Source organism: Eschrichtius robustus, chromosome 18, assembly GCF_028021215.1.
Source record: "Eschrichtius robustus isolate mEscRob2 chromosome 18, mEscRob2.pri, whole genome shotgun sequence".
NCBI lineage: Eukaryota > Metazoa > Chordata > Mammalia > Artiodactyla > Eschrichtiidae > Eschrichtius > Eschrichtius robustus.
Window position 1 is genome coordinate 16,776,433 of NC_090841.1, and position 18,494 is coordinate 16,794,926.

At 39.9% G+C, this 18,494-nt stretch overlaps 1 protein-coding gene across 5 annotated transcripts in view; it reads right to left on the reverse strand.

Moving 5' to 3' along the window:
• The window catches only part of WDFY2 (WD repeat and FYVE domain containing 2), a 171,802-nt gene that overhangs the window by 86,176 nt on the left and 67,132 nt on the right, over positions 1–18,494 (reverse strand). For all 5 annotated transcript variants that reach the window (XM_068526395.1, XM_068526398.1, XM_068526399.1 and 2 more), the window contains exons 2-3: positions 13,596–13,663; positions 383–456 (exon numbers count right to left, since the gene is read on the reverse strand). In XM_068526395.1, coding sequence (XP_068382496.1) covers positions 383–456; positions 13,596–13,663 — 142 coding nt within the window. The remainder of the gene's footprint in view (positions 1–382; positions 457–13,595; positions 13,664–18,494) is intronic.

Here is an 18,494-nt window from a genome sequence, read left to right on the forward strand (position 1 = left end):
TCGTGTTCTGTCACTTGCGTGGGGAATCGTGTGACACCACGATTAACCATCTGATCAAAGCCACTAGTATCACAGCTTGCTCTCGCCAACCCGCAGATCACGTAGTTCACTCCGTGGCCTGGTAATGCCCCTACTATTCTAGCCGCTGTGAACGTGTAAGTCAAGCTGAATCTCGTCAGCATTTAAGCTGAGACTGATGATAGTAGCTCTCCCTGCACCTCACCAGAATTTGCTGCACTGCAATTTCCACTTAACTTAGCAAGAAAATTAGTTAATTTGAAAAAAAAAAAAAACTAATAAATAATTCTCATCACAAGACACATATACATACTCCACAGGAAGGGAAGTATTTCAACTGAAAATCTTATTTATGTGTACTTACTGAGATTGTACCATTGTCTAGACCTATGGACAGTCTTCTTGTTTCCGGGTTAAAAGACATGCATGAACATGGAGCTGAAAGAAATGAACATGTTGATGAAATTAACAAAACGATGATTCTCATGGATTCAGGAGTGACTAGCTCAAAGTGTATGACTATTTTTTTCCCCACAATTTCCTGACAAACAGTTCATTTAGCTCCCACTCACCAAAAAATAAAAACAGTAATTTTACAACTAACCCCTAGTTTTTCAGTTATCCTTTTAATGAATATAACAAATAAGATATTCTCAAACTGGACAAGTTCCAAGGGGCGTGGTCTCGGCTCTTCTGCCAGTATCAAGTCTAAATTTGCTTTTACTAGATTAACAATATTTTGTGCTGCATAAGCCTTCTGTCACCAATCTATCTCTTCCAAGCAAACCCCATCTTTAATGGAAATAACCAATTTTTTCTGAACTAAGGAAACTAAAGAAAGCTCTTATTACCCCCTCGCCCCCCGCCCCGCCAAGTACAGAAATCTATTTTTTTATTCAGAACTGATTTGGGGCATGTGGAGTAACAGAGGTCTTTTAGTCTCAGTACTCAAGGCATATGCTGGAGGCTGCCAATTGGAAAAAGACGGAGGCTTTGTGTCAATCTAAAAGAGAACCAACTCGACACAGGGCCCGGCTCCAGAGGAAAGAAATCAGGTGAGTCAGCTCACTCAGTCCTGGGCAGGGTCTCCCAGTTCTGCAGGACTGACTTCCTGAGTACCACCAAGCCTGAGTAAACGAAGCGTGCTTGGAAGCCACGAGGGGCCAAGTCAGCTTCCGGTTCCCAGCTTTCTCTGTCTATGCTTGTTCATCAGAATGGGGGCCTTTCGACAACTTATTCTATACTGAAATAGTGTTCTAAAGGCCTCAACATAACTTTTAAACTTCTCCCCGCATCTTCACAGTAGCGCTGTAGGTCATGAACTACCCATCATCAAAATCATAATCGGCATCAAGTGTTTTTATTCTTACTTTTCAGGTATGATTAGATGTCTTACCCAAGGTCACACAGGAAAAAAAAGCTGGAGGAGGTTCAAAGACATAATTCAAACACACAGTCCTATATTCAAATACCCAACTTAGGTTATCTTTAAACTATAAAAGAACTTCAAATTCTACTAACAGAACCACTTGATAAACACATCACTTGGTAACATTTTTTTGATTCTCTATAAAAGGCCCCTGAACCACAACTACAAAATCTTCTAAACTGCATAAAGTACTTACTTTTTTCTAATTTTCAAACATGATATATTTAGAAAATAGAAATATGTAAAAAATAATCCCCCCCCCCGCAAACTTCCACCAGTACAGCAGAATATCTTCTTCTGGTTTAGCCACAAATTTAAACTAGATTCCCAAAAGAACACTGCTGGAAAAAAAGCAATCAAACGATATTTAATGCACTGCCCTAAGAAAGCCAGTCTTACTTGCCTTTGGCCTATAAACTATGTTGGCAAAATCTCTACACAGATGCTAAGACACCAGGTGTCATAATCCCATAACATGTGTGCAGGATTAAAATTTAATGATTTCATGGAAAACTATCATGTTAGCGGAAAAAAGCAAAAGAAAAAAATACACTGATTATGGTAATACATAAAGTACATACACACATAAAAATATACCTGGAAAAACTAAACACAGTTCTTGTGTTTGAGATTATTCCTATAACATTGTCTTTACTTATTATTTTGCTACTCCTGTTAAAAATTTTAAATATCTAACAATTTATTAAGATATAAGCATGAGTGTATGAAGCAAAACTTGACTGCAGCCCAAATGGCTACACATAGTCGAGAAAAATCTTACCACTTAGCTGCCTGCCTGGCCATATAAAAGTATTTCCTATATGATTTACTCCAAAGTTCCTATCTGGTTATATAATAATTAGAAAACCCACTGATCTTTGAATGTGATTTAAAAGACTTTTTTACAATACTGCACAGGCTACCCTTAAATCATCATTGCTATTTCTTTATTCCTTATTTTTCCCCCATTTACTAAATTTCTTGTTATTCTTCAACAAAAATTTAGAATGCTTACTATGTTCAAGGCATGTGATGCAATGATATATAAGGTATTATAGCTGCCATCAGGAATTTATAGATTGTGACACCAACTATATATAGGGCCTATAATATAAAACTTGTCCCCAATGTCACCTCCTTAGTCCACATCACTTTATACTGATAGTAAGAAACGCCACCAGAATTCAAAAGGAAAGACTTTTCCTATAAAGGACCATAAACAAAAGAAGTTTTAACAGAAATTCTGTTGTTGCAGAACCCATATGCTTGAACCCAGATGGTTATAGACAGGGGATTGCCAGAGACAGAGAGCATTACCTCCCAGGTGCCCCCAAAGGTACAAACATGCCTTCAAAGAGGCATTATGGTAAAACACCAAGCAACCCTGTTGTGTGTGTGTGTGTGTGCGTGTGTGTGTGTGTGTGTGTGTGTGTAAAGACTTTTGGTAGGTGAGTCTTATGATGGTCCTCAAACCATTTCCCAACTGTGACACTCCCACAGGAAGAGGCCTTGCATTGGTTACCCAAAGGCCCCGCAAGGCCAAGGAGGAAAGAAATGAATTGAAAGAAATACTAATGCCCACATTTGTTGTTATAGTAAATGTCTTTCTTTTGGGGTGTTGGGGGAGTAGATAAATTGACACAGAGATCCTTCTAACTTCAACTCACCAGAAGTTAATGAAAAAAGCAACCTCTGAAAGACCAGTGCTATGGCCCATACAAAATAAGCGCCTATCCATCCATGCAAGAAAATATCAAAGGGCAAAACTGTCTGGCAAAGCATAATAAGACACAGTAAAGTAACGGTAATTATGACCAAATGGTAAAGGGAATCCTTTGGAAGGAAGAATAAGGTAGGAAACAAACAAAATATGATTTAAACACAATATTTATAGCCAGGTTGCAAAGATGTGATGTTTCCCAAAGAAGAATTCGGCTTTAAATGCTGTAACGCTAATAATTTGTTAGTCGATGAAGAAATAATTGGGTCTCTCTGATGGCTAAAAGTTCAGGTCAGAGATGAACTTGGCTGAGAGGCTGTTCTATCCTCCCACCTTAAAACTGCATTCTCCACAAGCCGAGCACAGTGGCCAACCAGGACTACAAAATTACAATGCAGCTCCCCTCTACGGACTCCTCTATCAAAACTGCCTGCCAAAACTCTAGATGAAATACATTTCATCTAGAAATGAGAGAAGAATTCTCATTTTCCAAGCTATCTGATCGAGATTTGCCATCTCCGTTCTGTCTCAGACTGATGACAATCAGAAGACGTGTACTTGGCAAAATTTTAGGAAGCAAGATATGAAAAGTACAAATACGATAGGAAAGAAATTTGTAGGGGTCTATCAGTAATGGGAAATAATATTCTCTTATATTAGTGTCAGGACTTTAGACCTTGATGGCCTGTCAAAATCTTATCTTTAAAATTAAACACTTTCATAATACTGAGTGTTTCTTAAAAATGAAATATTTCTAGTTTAAGGCAGGTTTTCAGCTTAAAATTTAGGGAGGGTGAAAATAAAGAGAAACACCAGTCTGGGTGATTATATTAATGACTATATAATTTGAAGGGGGAAAAGCTCAGGATATGAGCCCTAGGCAAAAATGAGCTCCTGAAACCAACATCAACTTCAACAGAGCAATAATTAAGTGGATTAGAGAGAAACTGGCTACTTGTATTTCTAACACTTTTATCCCACGGGCCATCTAAGAAAAAATATTGCTTTTGTTTTCTTAAAAAATGTAAATTGAGAGGAGGCATTCTCAAAATACTTCTATTTGGGGGAAAGTTTCCCAATTTCTATTATTTATACCTATAATTCTTTCATTTTATGACTAATTTATTTCCTGTCCTTTGCTGATTGGTTGAACTTTACTCAAATAAACACAAGTTCTGTTGAAGGTTGTTGAACTGTGGATTTCAATCACTCTGACAGCTCTACAATGCCAAAGGCATTATTTGGCAGGAGACACTAATCTTCATGGGATGTGCTGGTGGGAACTTTAAATAAGCAACAGTACTTCTGTGAATAAAACTTCAGGTGTCAAAGGCATCCTGGTGAAGTTAAATGTCAGGATCCTATGATAAGAGGGCCTTGAATAGAGAGGCTTACCAAGAGCACCCCATCACCACAAAGCAAAGATTTAATTCATGGACACTGTTCCATTCAACTGTGTGTCACAAGATAATATTTATTAGGTTTACAATATTCAGCCCATTTTTTTTGTTTTTAATTTTATTTATTTATTTATGGCTGTGTTGGGTCTTCGTTTCCGTGCGAGGGCTTTCTCTAGTTGCGGCAAGTGGGGGCCACTCTTCATGGCCGTGCGCAGGCCTCTCACTATCGCGGCCTCTCTTGTTGCGGAGCACAGGCTCCAGACGCGCAGGCTCAGCAATTGTGGCGCACGGGCTTAGTTGCTCCACGGCGTGTGGGATCTTCCCAGACCAGGGCTCGAACCCGTGTCCCCTGCATTGGCAGGCAGATTCTCAACCACTGTGCCACCAGGGAAGCCCCCCATTTTTTACTTCATTAAGAACACTTATATTTAGGACTTCAATTGCCTAGCATTAAAAAGGGTTTTTTGTTTAAATCAAGTATTTTATGCACTCAACTGAAATTAACCCTTTGTTTTCTTTTAATTTAGTCTGAGTAACATCAGCAAAATTACAGTGAGTTGGCAGTGGTCCCTTCTTCTCCCAGACAGGTTTTAAGTTACAGTAAAGTGATCTAACTACAGTAAGCTTTAAATTACTCTGTCAGATGAAAATCAAATAAGAGTATGCTAAATAAATGCTATAATTATTCAGATTAATTAATATCTGTTATCTTCAGTTTGGATAATTTATGTTTTCCTTCACTTTTGTTAAATATCAAAGTTCCATGGGCACCTTTTCTTCTTGGTACACAGAGAATTAAAAGACCAGATTATACTATTAATTTTGGAAATGTCAATAGTAAAAACAACAAGTTATTTTCTACACATGGTTCTGTAATACAACCTATACCAAAAAGAAACCAACAAAGGAGCAACAGACTTCACAGCTGGGAACCAAGAAGTTATCTGAAATAAGATATAAATTAAACAACAGGATGAGCATTTCCCGATTATACACATTACCCCCACTGCCAAAAAACTCCCTCAACTGAGTTAAAGATATTGTCTAAAAGTCACCCAAACAATCACTATCTTATAAAAACAGAAATACCAAATTCATTATTTTAAATACCTTTCAATCGCTAATCTTCCCACATGAATTTCCCCCCAAACTCCAATAAACCCAGCAGAAGGGGTAGGACAGCACACGAACCACCTCCATTGTCCTAAATCCTCGGACCTCACCAATGGGAAAATTAACATTTGCGATTTACATACAAAATAACTCATTTCCATCCCAAATATAAACATATCAATATGAACATGTTAATCATTTTAATTTTCTAAATTCTCAATTTCAAGTTGCTCTAAGACTACAGTTCCAACAAATGGGAAAAGAAAACCAATCCAGCCACAACCTCACAAATTAGCCAATCTTTCCTAATCCCTCTGCGTTAAGGTCAGCAATGATAGGGGAATTCCCTGGTGGTTCAGTGGTTAGGGCTCGTCACTTTCACTACTGTGGCCCAGGTTCAATCCCTGGTCGGGGAACTAAGATCCCGCAAGCAGCATGGCGTGGCCAAAAAAAAAAAAAGATCAGCAATGACAGTATACATTGCGTAACTCCAAGAACCTGAAAGTACTTTACAAATACTTATTTGACATATAACCAAAATCTGAGAACAAAGAAAATGGACAGTTTATCTGTTAGGTTCAGAGCAGAGAAAATGAAAGGACTTGCCCGAAGTGAGTCAGCAAATTGGTAGCAGAAATGAAAATCAAATTCCAGTTTCCCACCCAGGCACAGGTGTTACCCTACAAGCGATTCTGAATGCTCTAATCTTAAACAATGCATATTTTTCGGTGAATTTAATGTAAACAGTAAGACTGTGTTCAAACTGCATCCCTCTATTTGTCTTAACTAAGATAACTTATTCAATGCATTCCCTACCTCATTTCACAAAGAATTGGAAATGGCTTTAAAAGCAGATACAATAAAAACAAACGACAGAAATAAGCAAAAAGTCTTGAGCGAGGAAAATATATATAAAAGAACAGGAAGAAAATCAAAATAAAAATCCGTTGGGAATATAACAGATCCCACGTTTCACATTACCCATAAGGACTACGTACCAGGTCCTTAGAGCTGCTCCTCCTAACCTTTTCCGCCTCATGATACACACAGAAACTTAGACGTGAACAGTCCCTGCAGGAAACGGAAGAGACTGCTAGGGCCCAGATGACTGGATCACCCCTGCCCAGCTAAACGAATCAGTTCTCGGGGCCTGTAATCCATTTGGATCATCCCAGTATGCTGTAGCACACAGGATGGGAGGTTCTGCCTTAGAGAAAGGCAGGGTTTCTGGCTCTCCTACCTGAAAAGTAATCTCCCTTGGTGTTTCTTCAAAGGGGCGCTGAGCACGATGGTAGACAACTACTTCAAAAGCAGATAAAGCATTTCATGTATACACACAGCAATATGCGCTGAGGGCATAGTGAACGAAGGCGTTTCTGCAGAAGGCTGACACAAAGCAGGAAATCTCAGGATACAGATGAATAATCAACTGCATGTCCTTCATGCTGCCCACCGTAAATAATAAACAGCCTTTCTCTCAACCAGGCTGTTGATAAAAACTGGAAAGCAGAGAGTGCAAAATTAAGTTTTTCAGTGAGGACTAGGGTTCCTATACTTGTTTATTTTTTAGCTATTATTTATTTGTTTAAATTTTAAACTTTTTTTAAATTTTAGATGTATTTTTTATTGCGGTAACACTGGTTTATAACATTACATAAGTTTCAAGTGTACAAAATTATATTTCTATTTCTGCATACCTTATAGCGTTGTTCACCACCAAAAATGTAGTTTCTGTCTGTCACCATACAGTTGATCCCTTTTATCCATTTTGCCTCCCCTTGCCCCTGGTTACCACTACTCTCTTCTTGCTGTATCTATGTGTTTACTTTTATTTGGTTTGTTCATTTACTTTGTTTGTTGGTGCTTTATATTCCACATGAGGGAAATCACATGGTATTTGTCTTTCTCCGTCTGACCTACTTCACTGAGTAGAGATTCTATGCTTTAAAAGTTAGCTGAGCAAATGATAAAGTGGCCACAGTGGTGGGAAAACTGAAGGGGCCCAACCACAGCCTCAGACTGGGCAAATGCCATCACGCCAGGCCAAGGCAGAGAGCTGGAAATACGACAAAATCGGTCATTTTAGTTATTAGGTGTACCTTTCATTTGTAATTACCTTTGAAAAACCACCTTCTGTTTTGTTTTGGGGACAAATCCATGAACGCTTAGGAGCCAAAGTAAATTCCACCTGCCTGTCCTGGCAATGACAGAATCCACAGAGGCTTTCCAATTGCCTAACCCTCACTCAGGCCTGAGATGCTGGCCCTCTTAACCTATTCACTACACCTTTGGCAGCCATGTTGCTTTAACTATTCTCCATAGGGGAAAAGTTGGCAGTAAAGGCCCAGACCTGATACCCAATACCGCAGAGTAAGAAAAATCTCAAACACCTGCCACCCTGGATCCTGCGTGTGCTCTCTCCTCCACTCCTTTGTCTGATGCCATGAATAGCAAACTAGTTGGTAAAGTAAATCTAAAATAACTCAACCATGAAAATAGGAATGTCTGTGCTTTTCATGTGTTGGTTTTTTTCCTCTGTAGTGTGATGCAAACGCAGTGGCTGAAATGGTATCTATTAGAAGCCTGGAACAAATAATCACATTTATGGCTATAACTGAAACCTTAACTCTGTACCCTCAGGAAGGTCCCTCTGGTATCCAAGGTCAGGCAGGTCCCAGCTGGGCAGGCTGTAACTTGATCGTGTCATAGGCTACTTTCCAGCTACTACGTGAGATATGTCAAGAAGATATTATTTTTGAAAGAATATTTGATAAGGATATGCTCTTATTTCTCACTTATCCATAAAAATCAGCTTATAGGAAACCCCAAATTCTCTGTAGACAGCAGGGTTTAAAACAGACCTTCCTTGGGGACCCTTTGTGACCATGTGCGCATTACACCTACTTGTTTGGTTATACCACACCACGCACCATGCACGGTACTCATCTGAGGTCTGCCTCCCCCAGTAGACTGTACACACCATGAAGATGGGAATCACCTGTTGTATTAAACACTCTACCTTTGTACATTGCACGGCGTTTGGATGGAAGAAACACTTAAAATTAGTTGAATGCACTGTCCAAAGAAATGAAAGATAACAGGATATTTCTTTCTGCTTTTCATCTTTACTTGTCCTCATGTTTCCCACTCTATTTTCAGCTCAACACCGCAGAGGCATCAATAGGGACATGCATGGCTCGGTTCTTCCTCTTTAAAGATCACAGATCCAGGAGAAAGTAAAAAGACAGGAACTGGGAGGTGTACAGTCAGGGCAAGGCTGAGTCAGATACTTGCAGCGACAAGTAGCAGATACCCACTGGCATGGACTCAAGCGCAAATGGGCACATGGCAGTAAGACAGAGGGTATCTCTTGAACTCAAAGGCAGAAGCAGAGCCAGGCTTGGGGGTTCAGAGGATGAGGAAGAAAACCTTAAGGCATCACTTGCTCAGGCTTCACTCGCTCTGGAGCGAAGTGATCCTTCCTCCCTGATTCACACTTCCTTTTCAGGGCATCAGCTTTCACTGTTTCTTCAGGCACACAAATGCCTCACAGCTGTTTCATTTCTGTGTTCCCAGCTCAAGAGACCAGCCTAGGTTGAGACTAGCATTTCCTATTCCAAACTCTAAATTCCTTGGAAAATCAGACTGACTCAGGGGCAAACAGCCTTCACTAGGCACATCTGGTTTCTCCTGGATCCCTCCTGGAGGGGAAGCAGGAGTTTCTCAGAAAAGGCAGGGTATGAGGACACCCCCAAAGCAGTGGTTGGGTTTTTGATCGTGATGAGTCTTCTCTTCATCTTTCTCTCACCTAACACTCTCTGAAGTTCACGCAGTTTCTGCCTTTCAGGCTCACTCCTGCCCTCAAACTTGGCCTTCACTGTTCATTCTTTCTCATCTAATGCCTTCTGATCCCTTCCCTCCAATCAACTTCAAATTCTTCTCAATGCTATAGAACATTACTATCCTACCCAGAACATGACAAATACTATATATATATATATTTTTTTTAAATAAATTTATTTATTTATTTCTGGCTGCGTCGGGTCTTCGTTGCTGCATGCGGGCTTTCTCTAGTTGCGGCAAGCGGGGGCTACTCTTCACTGCGGTGCGTTGTCTTCTCACTGCGGTGGCTTCTCCTGTTGTGGAGCACGGGCTCTAGGCGCGCAGACTTCAGTAGTTGTGGCTCGTGGGCTCTAGAGTGCAGGTTCAGTAGTTGTGGCGCACAGGCTTAGTGGCTCCGCGGCATGTGGGACCTTCCGGACCAGGGCTCAAACTCGTGTCCCCTGCATCGACAGGTGGATTCTTAACCACTGAGCCACCAGGGAAGTCCTGACAAATCCTATATTAAAAGGGTTTTTTTTTTCCAGTGTTTGTTTGTTTCAGGTTCTGTGACTTTTTTTTCTAACTTTATTAAGGTATAATTTTCAAATAAAATTGTAAGATATTTGAAGTGTACAATGTGATGAATTGGTATGTATCGTGAAAGGATTCCTGCCATCAAGTTAACACATTCGTCACCTCACATATTTAATTTTTTTTTCTTGGTGAGAACTTTAAAGTTGTACTCTCTCAGCAAATTTCAATCATACAATACAGTGTTATCAACTATAGTCACCATGTTATACACTAGATCCCCAGATTCCATTCATCCCACCTCCTTGCCCCTGGCAACCACTTTTCTACTCTGTTTCTATGAATTCGGTTCTTTTTTTTCAGGTATTTTAATGGACAAAATAAACAGATAAACCATATATTGCATGTACAAGATATTCTCTGTTTGTTTTTTTCTGGATCTGGAATACTACCCATTATGTACCACTAAAAACACACAACATGGTCATATCTGCCTTGCGGTGTCCGTATTATAGCCTCCAGATATACTGTACTTTTCCACTTACTTTGTAATTAATACCACATAACCGTTATTTAGGGATCATACTGAGTAACCTCTTAACAAAACACCTTTCAATAGAAAGGATGGCAAAAAAAAAAGAAGAAAAGCCCTTTGGAAATTCAATAAATGAATAAAAGGAATAAATTCTAACTGACACGAAAATGTAGCCTATTTCCTTGTGCAATAAGATTCTGCCTCTCTCAAGTTAAACAAAACTTAAAGTCTTGCTCAGAGCTCAGTTCCTATGTTATCTGAATGCATATGACCCCTAGGAAAATAAAAGCCAATTTCTGATCAACTGTGAAGAATGCAGGCTTTTGTTCTTTTACCCCTCTCCACGGTAGATGGAACCATCCAACAATGAAAGATTACAGAAATCATCTTGACCATTCACGCGTTGTTCATCTGCATCTCTTGGCACCTAGCTTGATGGCCTGTATACAGTCGGCGTGCAGTAAATATTTGATCAACTAGAGCGTGTACTTATATCTATGTATTTACAAATAAACACTATATATGCATGAGGCTTCACATGTGTTGATATAAACATATGTAAATAGATCAGCATGTTGGAGACAACGCCAAAAGGCAATCTTCTCAAACTTAAAAGGGCATTCACATCACCTAGGGATATTATTAAAATGCAGATTCTGATTCAGTAGATCTGGGGTGAAACTCAATATCTGCATTTCTAGTAAGTTCTCAGGTGACCCTGATGCTGCTGGTCCACAGACCAAATGTTAATAGCAAAGTAATCCCTGCTTTACTCCCTTTAGTAGGAGGCCATAGGCAAACTATGCAAATAATTAGAGGGTCCTTCTCAAAGATCATGCTCAGTCATTTAGGAAAATGTATGATAATATTCTCAGGGAAACTCATCTTTATTATCAGATTCAAGTCTGCAATAGGTACTTCTTTACTGAGCACCTATGCCAGGTACAAGAGCTACAGCAGCCTTTAGTCATTCAAGGATACAGCTTAATAAAGGATGAAAATACAACTTGAGGCGTCTCTGTATCCTCAGTGATATTCAAATAAAGAGAACATTAGAGAATGACACCAAATGTGTATGGAAGTGTGTATGGGGGAGGGGGTGGGTAAGCAACTGCTTAGGATCCCGCATCTTCAAGAGGTTCCTATCAAGTATCAACGTCCATCTCAAGAAGATTCCTTGGGACTTCCCTGGTGGCACAGTGGTTAAGAATCCGCCTGCCAATGCAGGGGACACGGGTTCAAGCCCTGGTCCAGGAAGATCCCACATGCCGTGGAGCAGCTAAGCCCGCGCGCCACAACTACTGAGCCTGCACTCTAGAGCCCAGAAGCCACAACCACTGAAGCCCGCGTGCCTAGAGCCCGTGCTCCACAACAAGAGAAGCCACCCTAATGAGAAGCCCGCGCTCCACAACGAAGAACAGCCTCCGCTCGCTGCAACTAGAGAAAGCCCACGCATAGCAACAAAGACCCAACGCAACGAAAAATAAATAAATAAATTAATTAATTTAAAAAAAAAAAAAAAGAAGACAACTCCTTGTGCACCATCCCCAAGCCCTCATCACTCTGCCCACGTCCGCCTCTCCTCTGTCTTCGCAGTCATATGAGAACGACAAGCCTCTGGGGTCAACTTCAACTTGCTGGACTACAGAACTTCGCCATCTCGTCCTGTTAGATATTATGTCAAGTGTGATGAAAAAGACCGTAGGTAAGACTGGTTATACCACTTAAAAATGAGAGAAAAAAAAAAATCAATCAGAGAATTCCTTTCCCTTTCCATTTACCTAAACCCTCATCACTGCCAAGGCTTAAAAGGAAGTTCCCCCAGGGTCTTGGCTGTGCAACGGTGTCTGCTGGAAGCATGACCGATGAGGGGAAAATATAAGCACTTGGAATTACAGGCTGCCTTTTCACTAATGTAGAGTGGGATGCTTGGTTCAACGACGGGCTATCATCTATTCACTACAATTCTAAAGAAATGCAAACCTCAAAGACAAATTTGAAAATCAGAGAAATCCATTACATCCTTAATAATGTATTTGTTCATAAACAGGCAAAATTGTTGTTTAAGTTATTGCAGTATTCTTTTGCCAGAGGCATAAACTTAATCACACCTACAGCGTAGCATGAATTTCTTTTGGTTGTACGTGGTGGCATGTACTACTCAAACTGGGATACTGGTATGAAGGGAAGAGGTGCACACTGCAGGAAGCCAGAGGGTACATGAACCCAGACCACAAACCTGGGGCATTTTTCTAGCATGTCAATTTCAATTAAGATTTGAAGGAAGGGGAGTAAGAGAAACATTTCATAATATAACTGATAATAAGTTTAAATAATTATTTTACACGAAAATAAATATGGAATAGGACAATTAAACTTCAGTAATTTTAACAACAAAACACTAGACAAAAAAGAAATTTTGTATCTAAGGGAGCCAGCTCTCTCCCTGCAGGGGAACTTCTGCCAGTGCAAGAATGTAAGAATCAGTCATCTTTTTTTAAAGGTATATTTGAAAGATTCACTATTTATCAGTGCAAGGACATATTTCTCACATAAGATTCTGGGGAAATAAGACGACTTCTAATCAGAACGTTTCAATCCTAAGCAAATCCTTTTCAGAACTGAATGTTCAACACTGAATGTTTTGAATTTGAATAAATAATATAACAATAATGCAAGAACAAATTTACTTCACAAATGTAATCACTGGACAAAATTTTGAGTTGTCTAAGGAAGTACTTTACAAAAAAATTGGAAAAGAGAGGGAGACTGTGTAATCAAGGAGTCTAGGTGCTGTAGTCCTTCCATTAATCTTATTCAGAAACTGTGCATATATAGTCAATTTCAGAACAATTTTCTTATTTTACATACTGAGAGCTAGAATGATTTAACAAGGTACTTTCCATTATAATGATAATCCCAACCCTCAGGCATCTCTACTCAAGAAAATACAGAGAAGGCAATCCGGGAAGGAAGGGGAGTTGGGGTCCATGTCTGATTTTTAAAGACAGAGATCCAGATACTTACAAGGCATCACATGGTATATGCTTGGCCAATATTGTCCACTGTCTCTCTTTAACCACACACGAACAGTCCTGCAACAAAAGAAAATGTGTGTGTTAAATCACGCTATTTTTGGTCATGGGAGTGTTGATAGACAGAAACCAAACCTCTTAATTATATATACAGTGGACCCTGAACAACATGGGTTTGAGCTATATGGTTCTACTTATAAGCATATTTTTTTTTCACCAAATATGTACTACAGTACTACACAATCCACGAATGGTTGAATCTGCAGATGTGGAACCACAGATACAGAAGGCCAACTATAAAGTTATATGCAGATTTTAGACTGCACGGAGGGTCAGTGCCCCTAACCCCTGTGTTGTTCAAGGGTCAACTCTGTGTGTATATACGACATAACTACATTGCTATAATTAATAATATATATTACATATAAATATGTATAACATATATGTTTATAACATATCTCTATATAATACATGCATATATATTTTAATTATATATATACACATTACATAATGTGCGTGCACACCATTTACGCCTCTCTAAAGGCATATTCCTATATTCCTTAAATTTAAGGCTGTATACATTTAAAATTACATATGACTTTTATAATTAAATATTTGAGGATAATTAAATTTTATCCTCATATATATTTATATACACACGTGTGATAGTGTTTGAAAATTATTTTTGTAGTTGTTTTGCTCTCGGAGTATATGGCCTTTGCCCCAGTCGGCTGGAAGCATTCATCTCCCTGGGGAGTAATTAGGATTTACTATGGAAGGGAGTAGGAAGAGATAAAATGAAGCAATATGCAACATCTGACACACACGGAAGGATGACATAGTAAATTCACAGTCTTACAAGCCACGGCATCGTCTTGAGAGAAGGTTTTTGCAAACACAGTCAAGCAATGGTAAACTCTGAGACTCAAGATTACTGAGCTAGAGGGCTGGCCATGCAACCCTCCATGGAACAGGGTAATCCTGCAGCAAAGGCTGTGGATGAAGTTCCAGGCTAGAAGGCCAGATAGAGACACAGCAGACATCCAGGAGAGCTCAGAGAGGAGGGGCCAAAGAGAGAATGAAGCAGAGGTTACTGGGAGGTTCTTACTAACCAGAAAGGCCCTACCACAAATTACACCAGCACGCGCACGCAAGGCAAACACAGCTAGGAGGTAAAGGGACATTGCCCCAGAGACCAGAGGAAGTAGCAAACATCAAACCAAGGGAAACGAACAGTGCCCCACTGCTGCTAGAATATCATATACACAACACCCCTCACCCCACACCCTTAAACCATCCTAGGGTAAAAAGCAGACACTGAGAATTTTAATCTCAGAGAGAGCTGGACACTACCTAAATAGACTATTTAAGTCATCATATTAGACTAAGTTTTAAATTGTATTGTATTTCTTCCCCAGTTAATCAGCGGGTCTCCCCATCAGAATAGGAGAAAAAGACTAACTACAGACACAATAAAGAAATGCCACTTTCTCTGCACAGCCATAAGATACGATGTAGTGATATATAGTGACACCACTACATATGCATGTAAAACTCCATCTTTTTGGCCAACCAGCCAATTTGTGAGATGGTATAATGGAAAATAATTCTTAAGAAATAATTCAATACATACATTATTTATACACATATCATACCAGCCTTCACTTAAATTCTTTTTATAATATATGTCAAAACAACATTTTAATATGGAGATTATTATCTCAACAAGAATAAATACAGGAGTCACATCACGGAAAATGTCAGAATAGGAAGCTCCCAGACTCAGTCCCTGTACCAAATCAACTATTGAGCTGTCAGAATCACTGTTTCAGAATTCTAAAGTCTGTTAGACACTTGCAGCATCCATGGGAATGCTTGATGAAGAAGCTGGTATTATGTCAATGAATTTCACATCTTACTTGCAGCTACCATCATGCATGCCCCACCCCTGTAGCAGGCAGCTGTGGGGACAGTGGCCCATGGTCATGGAGTGACTTGCAGGTACCAGGGTGGGAACCCTGTCCTCCAAAATTTGGGGATGCGTGCTTTGATTTGCCTGGCAGTTCACTGAGAGACTAGAGAAGATACTGGCCGTTGTTTCAATCCCCTAGGTCTGAAACGTTTCCTGGGCGATGTCTGCCAAAAGAATTTAAAGGGAAGGAAGACCTTTTTCTCCTTTATGAAATTCAGGCATTAAAAGAAATCACTGGTTGGGACTTCCCTGGTGGCACAGTGGTTGGAAGTCCACCTGCCAATGCAGGGGACACAGGTTCGATCCCTGGTCTGGGAGGATCCCACATACCATGGAGCAACAGGACCCATGCGCCATGACGGCTGAGCCTGCACTCTGGAGCCCACGAGCCACAGCTGCTGGGCCCGCATGCCACAACTGCTGAAGTCCACGTGCCTGGAGCCCGTGCTCTGCAATGGGAGGGGCCACCGCAATGAGAGGCCCATGCACCACAGCGAGGAGTGGCTCCCACTCGCTGCAACTAGAGAAAGCCCGCACGCAGCAACAAAGACCCAATGCAGCCAAAAATAAAAATAAATAGATGAGTAAAGTTGAAAAAAAAAAAAGAAATCACAGGTTGACCTCAGAGATAAAAGAACAGAAACTTCAATGATCACATGATCACGTACAACATGAAATATAGTCTTTTCAGAAAGAGCTGGGAAAAGTCACTAAACAGACAACTGCAGCATTCAACAAGTAACAAGAGCAATCTCTAGAGAGGAGGGAGAATGTGATTTTCAGTTGCCACATTATAATATTTAAAATATCCAGTTCTCAGATTTGTGGTTGCCAAGGGGCAGGGGGAGTGAGGGAGGGATGGACTCAGAGTTTGGGGTTAGTAGATGCAAACTCTTACACATAGAATAGATAAACAACAAGGTCCTACTGTATAGCACAGGGAACCATATTCAATATCCTGGGATAAACCATAATGGAAAAGAATATTAAAAAAAAGTACATATGTGTATAACTGAGTCACTTTGCTGTACAGCAGAAATGAACACAGCATTGTAAATCAACTATACTTCAATTAAAAATAAGTTTAAAAAATAAAATATTTCTAGACATCAAAACATTTTTTAATAAAATATCCAGTTCTCAACAAAAAATTGCAAAGTATGCAAAGAAAGAGGAAATGGCCCATTCACAGGGAAAAAAGTGACAAAAACCACCAATGAAGTAGTCCAAACACTAACTGGCCTTACTAGACAAAGACTTTAATTAACTATCTAAATATGCTCAAAGAGCTAAAGGTAACCACAGACAAAGAACTAAAGGAAATCAGGAGAAGGATGTATGAACAATTAGGGAATATGAGTAAAGAGATAGAAATTATATAATAAAATAAATAGAAATTCTGGGCCTGAAAAGTACAATAGCTGAAATGAAAAATTCACTAGAAATGGTCAATGATAGGTGTGAGAAGACAAAAGAATCAGCAAACTTCAAGACAGGACAACTGAAATTACCTAGTCTGAGGAAAAGAAAGAAAAAGAATGAAGAAAAATGAACAGAATCAATAAAGACTTTGCCTGGAATTGAGGCAATCATCTTTGATCATGAGACAAACAAGCTTGAGGATAAAAGTTGACATGCTAAGGGGAGTTCCCAGGTGGTCTAGTGGTTAGGATTCGGCACTTTCACTGCCATGGCCCAGGTTCAATCCCTGGTTGGGGAACTAAGATCCCAAGCCGTGTGGTGCAGCAAAAAAAAAAAAAAAAAAAAAAAAAGTTGACATCAAACACCATTGACCCACCAACCCTTTAGACTAACTTTAGACTTGTTTGTGAGATGATCTGATTTTTTCTTACCTTAAGCCACTGTTTAGTGGATTTTATTACCAGGATCTGAATACATGTTAACTGATAGAGAAGACGAAAGAAAGGAATGCCTTTCCTTAGGTTTTGGGTTTGTCCAGCTGCATGGATGGCACTGTCATTCACTGAGATGAGGAACACTGGAAAAGGACCAGATTTGGGGGAGTATCATGAGTTCACTTTGAACATTTGAGTGGGAGGTATCTTTAAGTTAGCCTAGAATTCTTAATGAGTGAACAAAAGACAATTATAATTAGAGGCTATGGCATGAGTTGCTCTGAAGATTAAATGTAAGGTTCTTGACAACAGTGCTTGGCACATAGCAAGCACTGGATAATTGCCAACAATTAGTATTGTGATTATCATCACTATTGTTTAAAAAACTATCAATCAACCATAGCTTGGGAGAGTTCAAGATCCCAAACCTTTTCCTGCTTTGCCAACGTACTGAACATCTTACTCCTTGTTATAAGGGATTTTACACTCAATCTGCAAAGGTGTCATAAATTATTTATCCATTCCTGCATGCATTTCTTTAACACGTACTGAACATCTACTATGTGCCAGGCTCTGTGCAGGAGCTCCATGTGGACAGACAAGGAAACATCATTAAAACAGTACCTGATAAGAGCTGCAAGCTATTTTATATCTATTTAAGGCCATGTAGGAAAGGTATCTAATCCACATGGCAAAGGGCGGCAGGTTCAGGAAGTGCTGACTCTGAAGGAATAGCACTATCTGTTATTTCATGTATTTCCTTCATGGCACCGGCCACAGTCTGCTATCTGATCTACCTACTTGTAAATGTGTTTCTTATCTTGTTACCGAACCAAACTTGCTCATCCACAGGCAGTAAAGCCAATCCACTGACACTGGCTTGTGGTGAAGGGAAGTACAGCAACTATTGTAAGGCGCCGGACAAGTAATCTGGCACAGGTAGTGCTCAAAAAGCCCGAACTCCCCCGAACTCCCTGATGGGTTGCAGGAGAGCATTTTTAAAGGGGGGGCGGGGTGGGGGCAGAGTTTGTGATTAGCTCATGCACAATTCTCTGATTGGCTG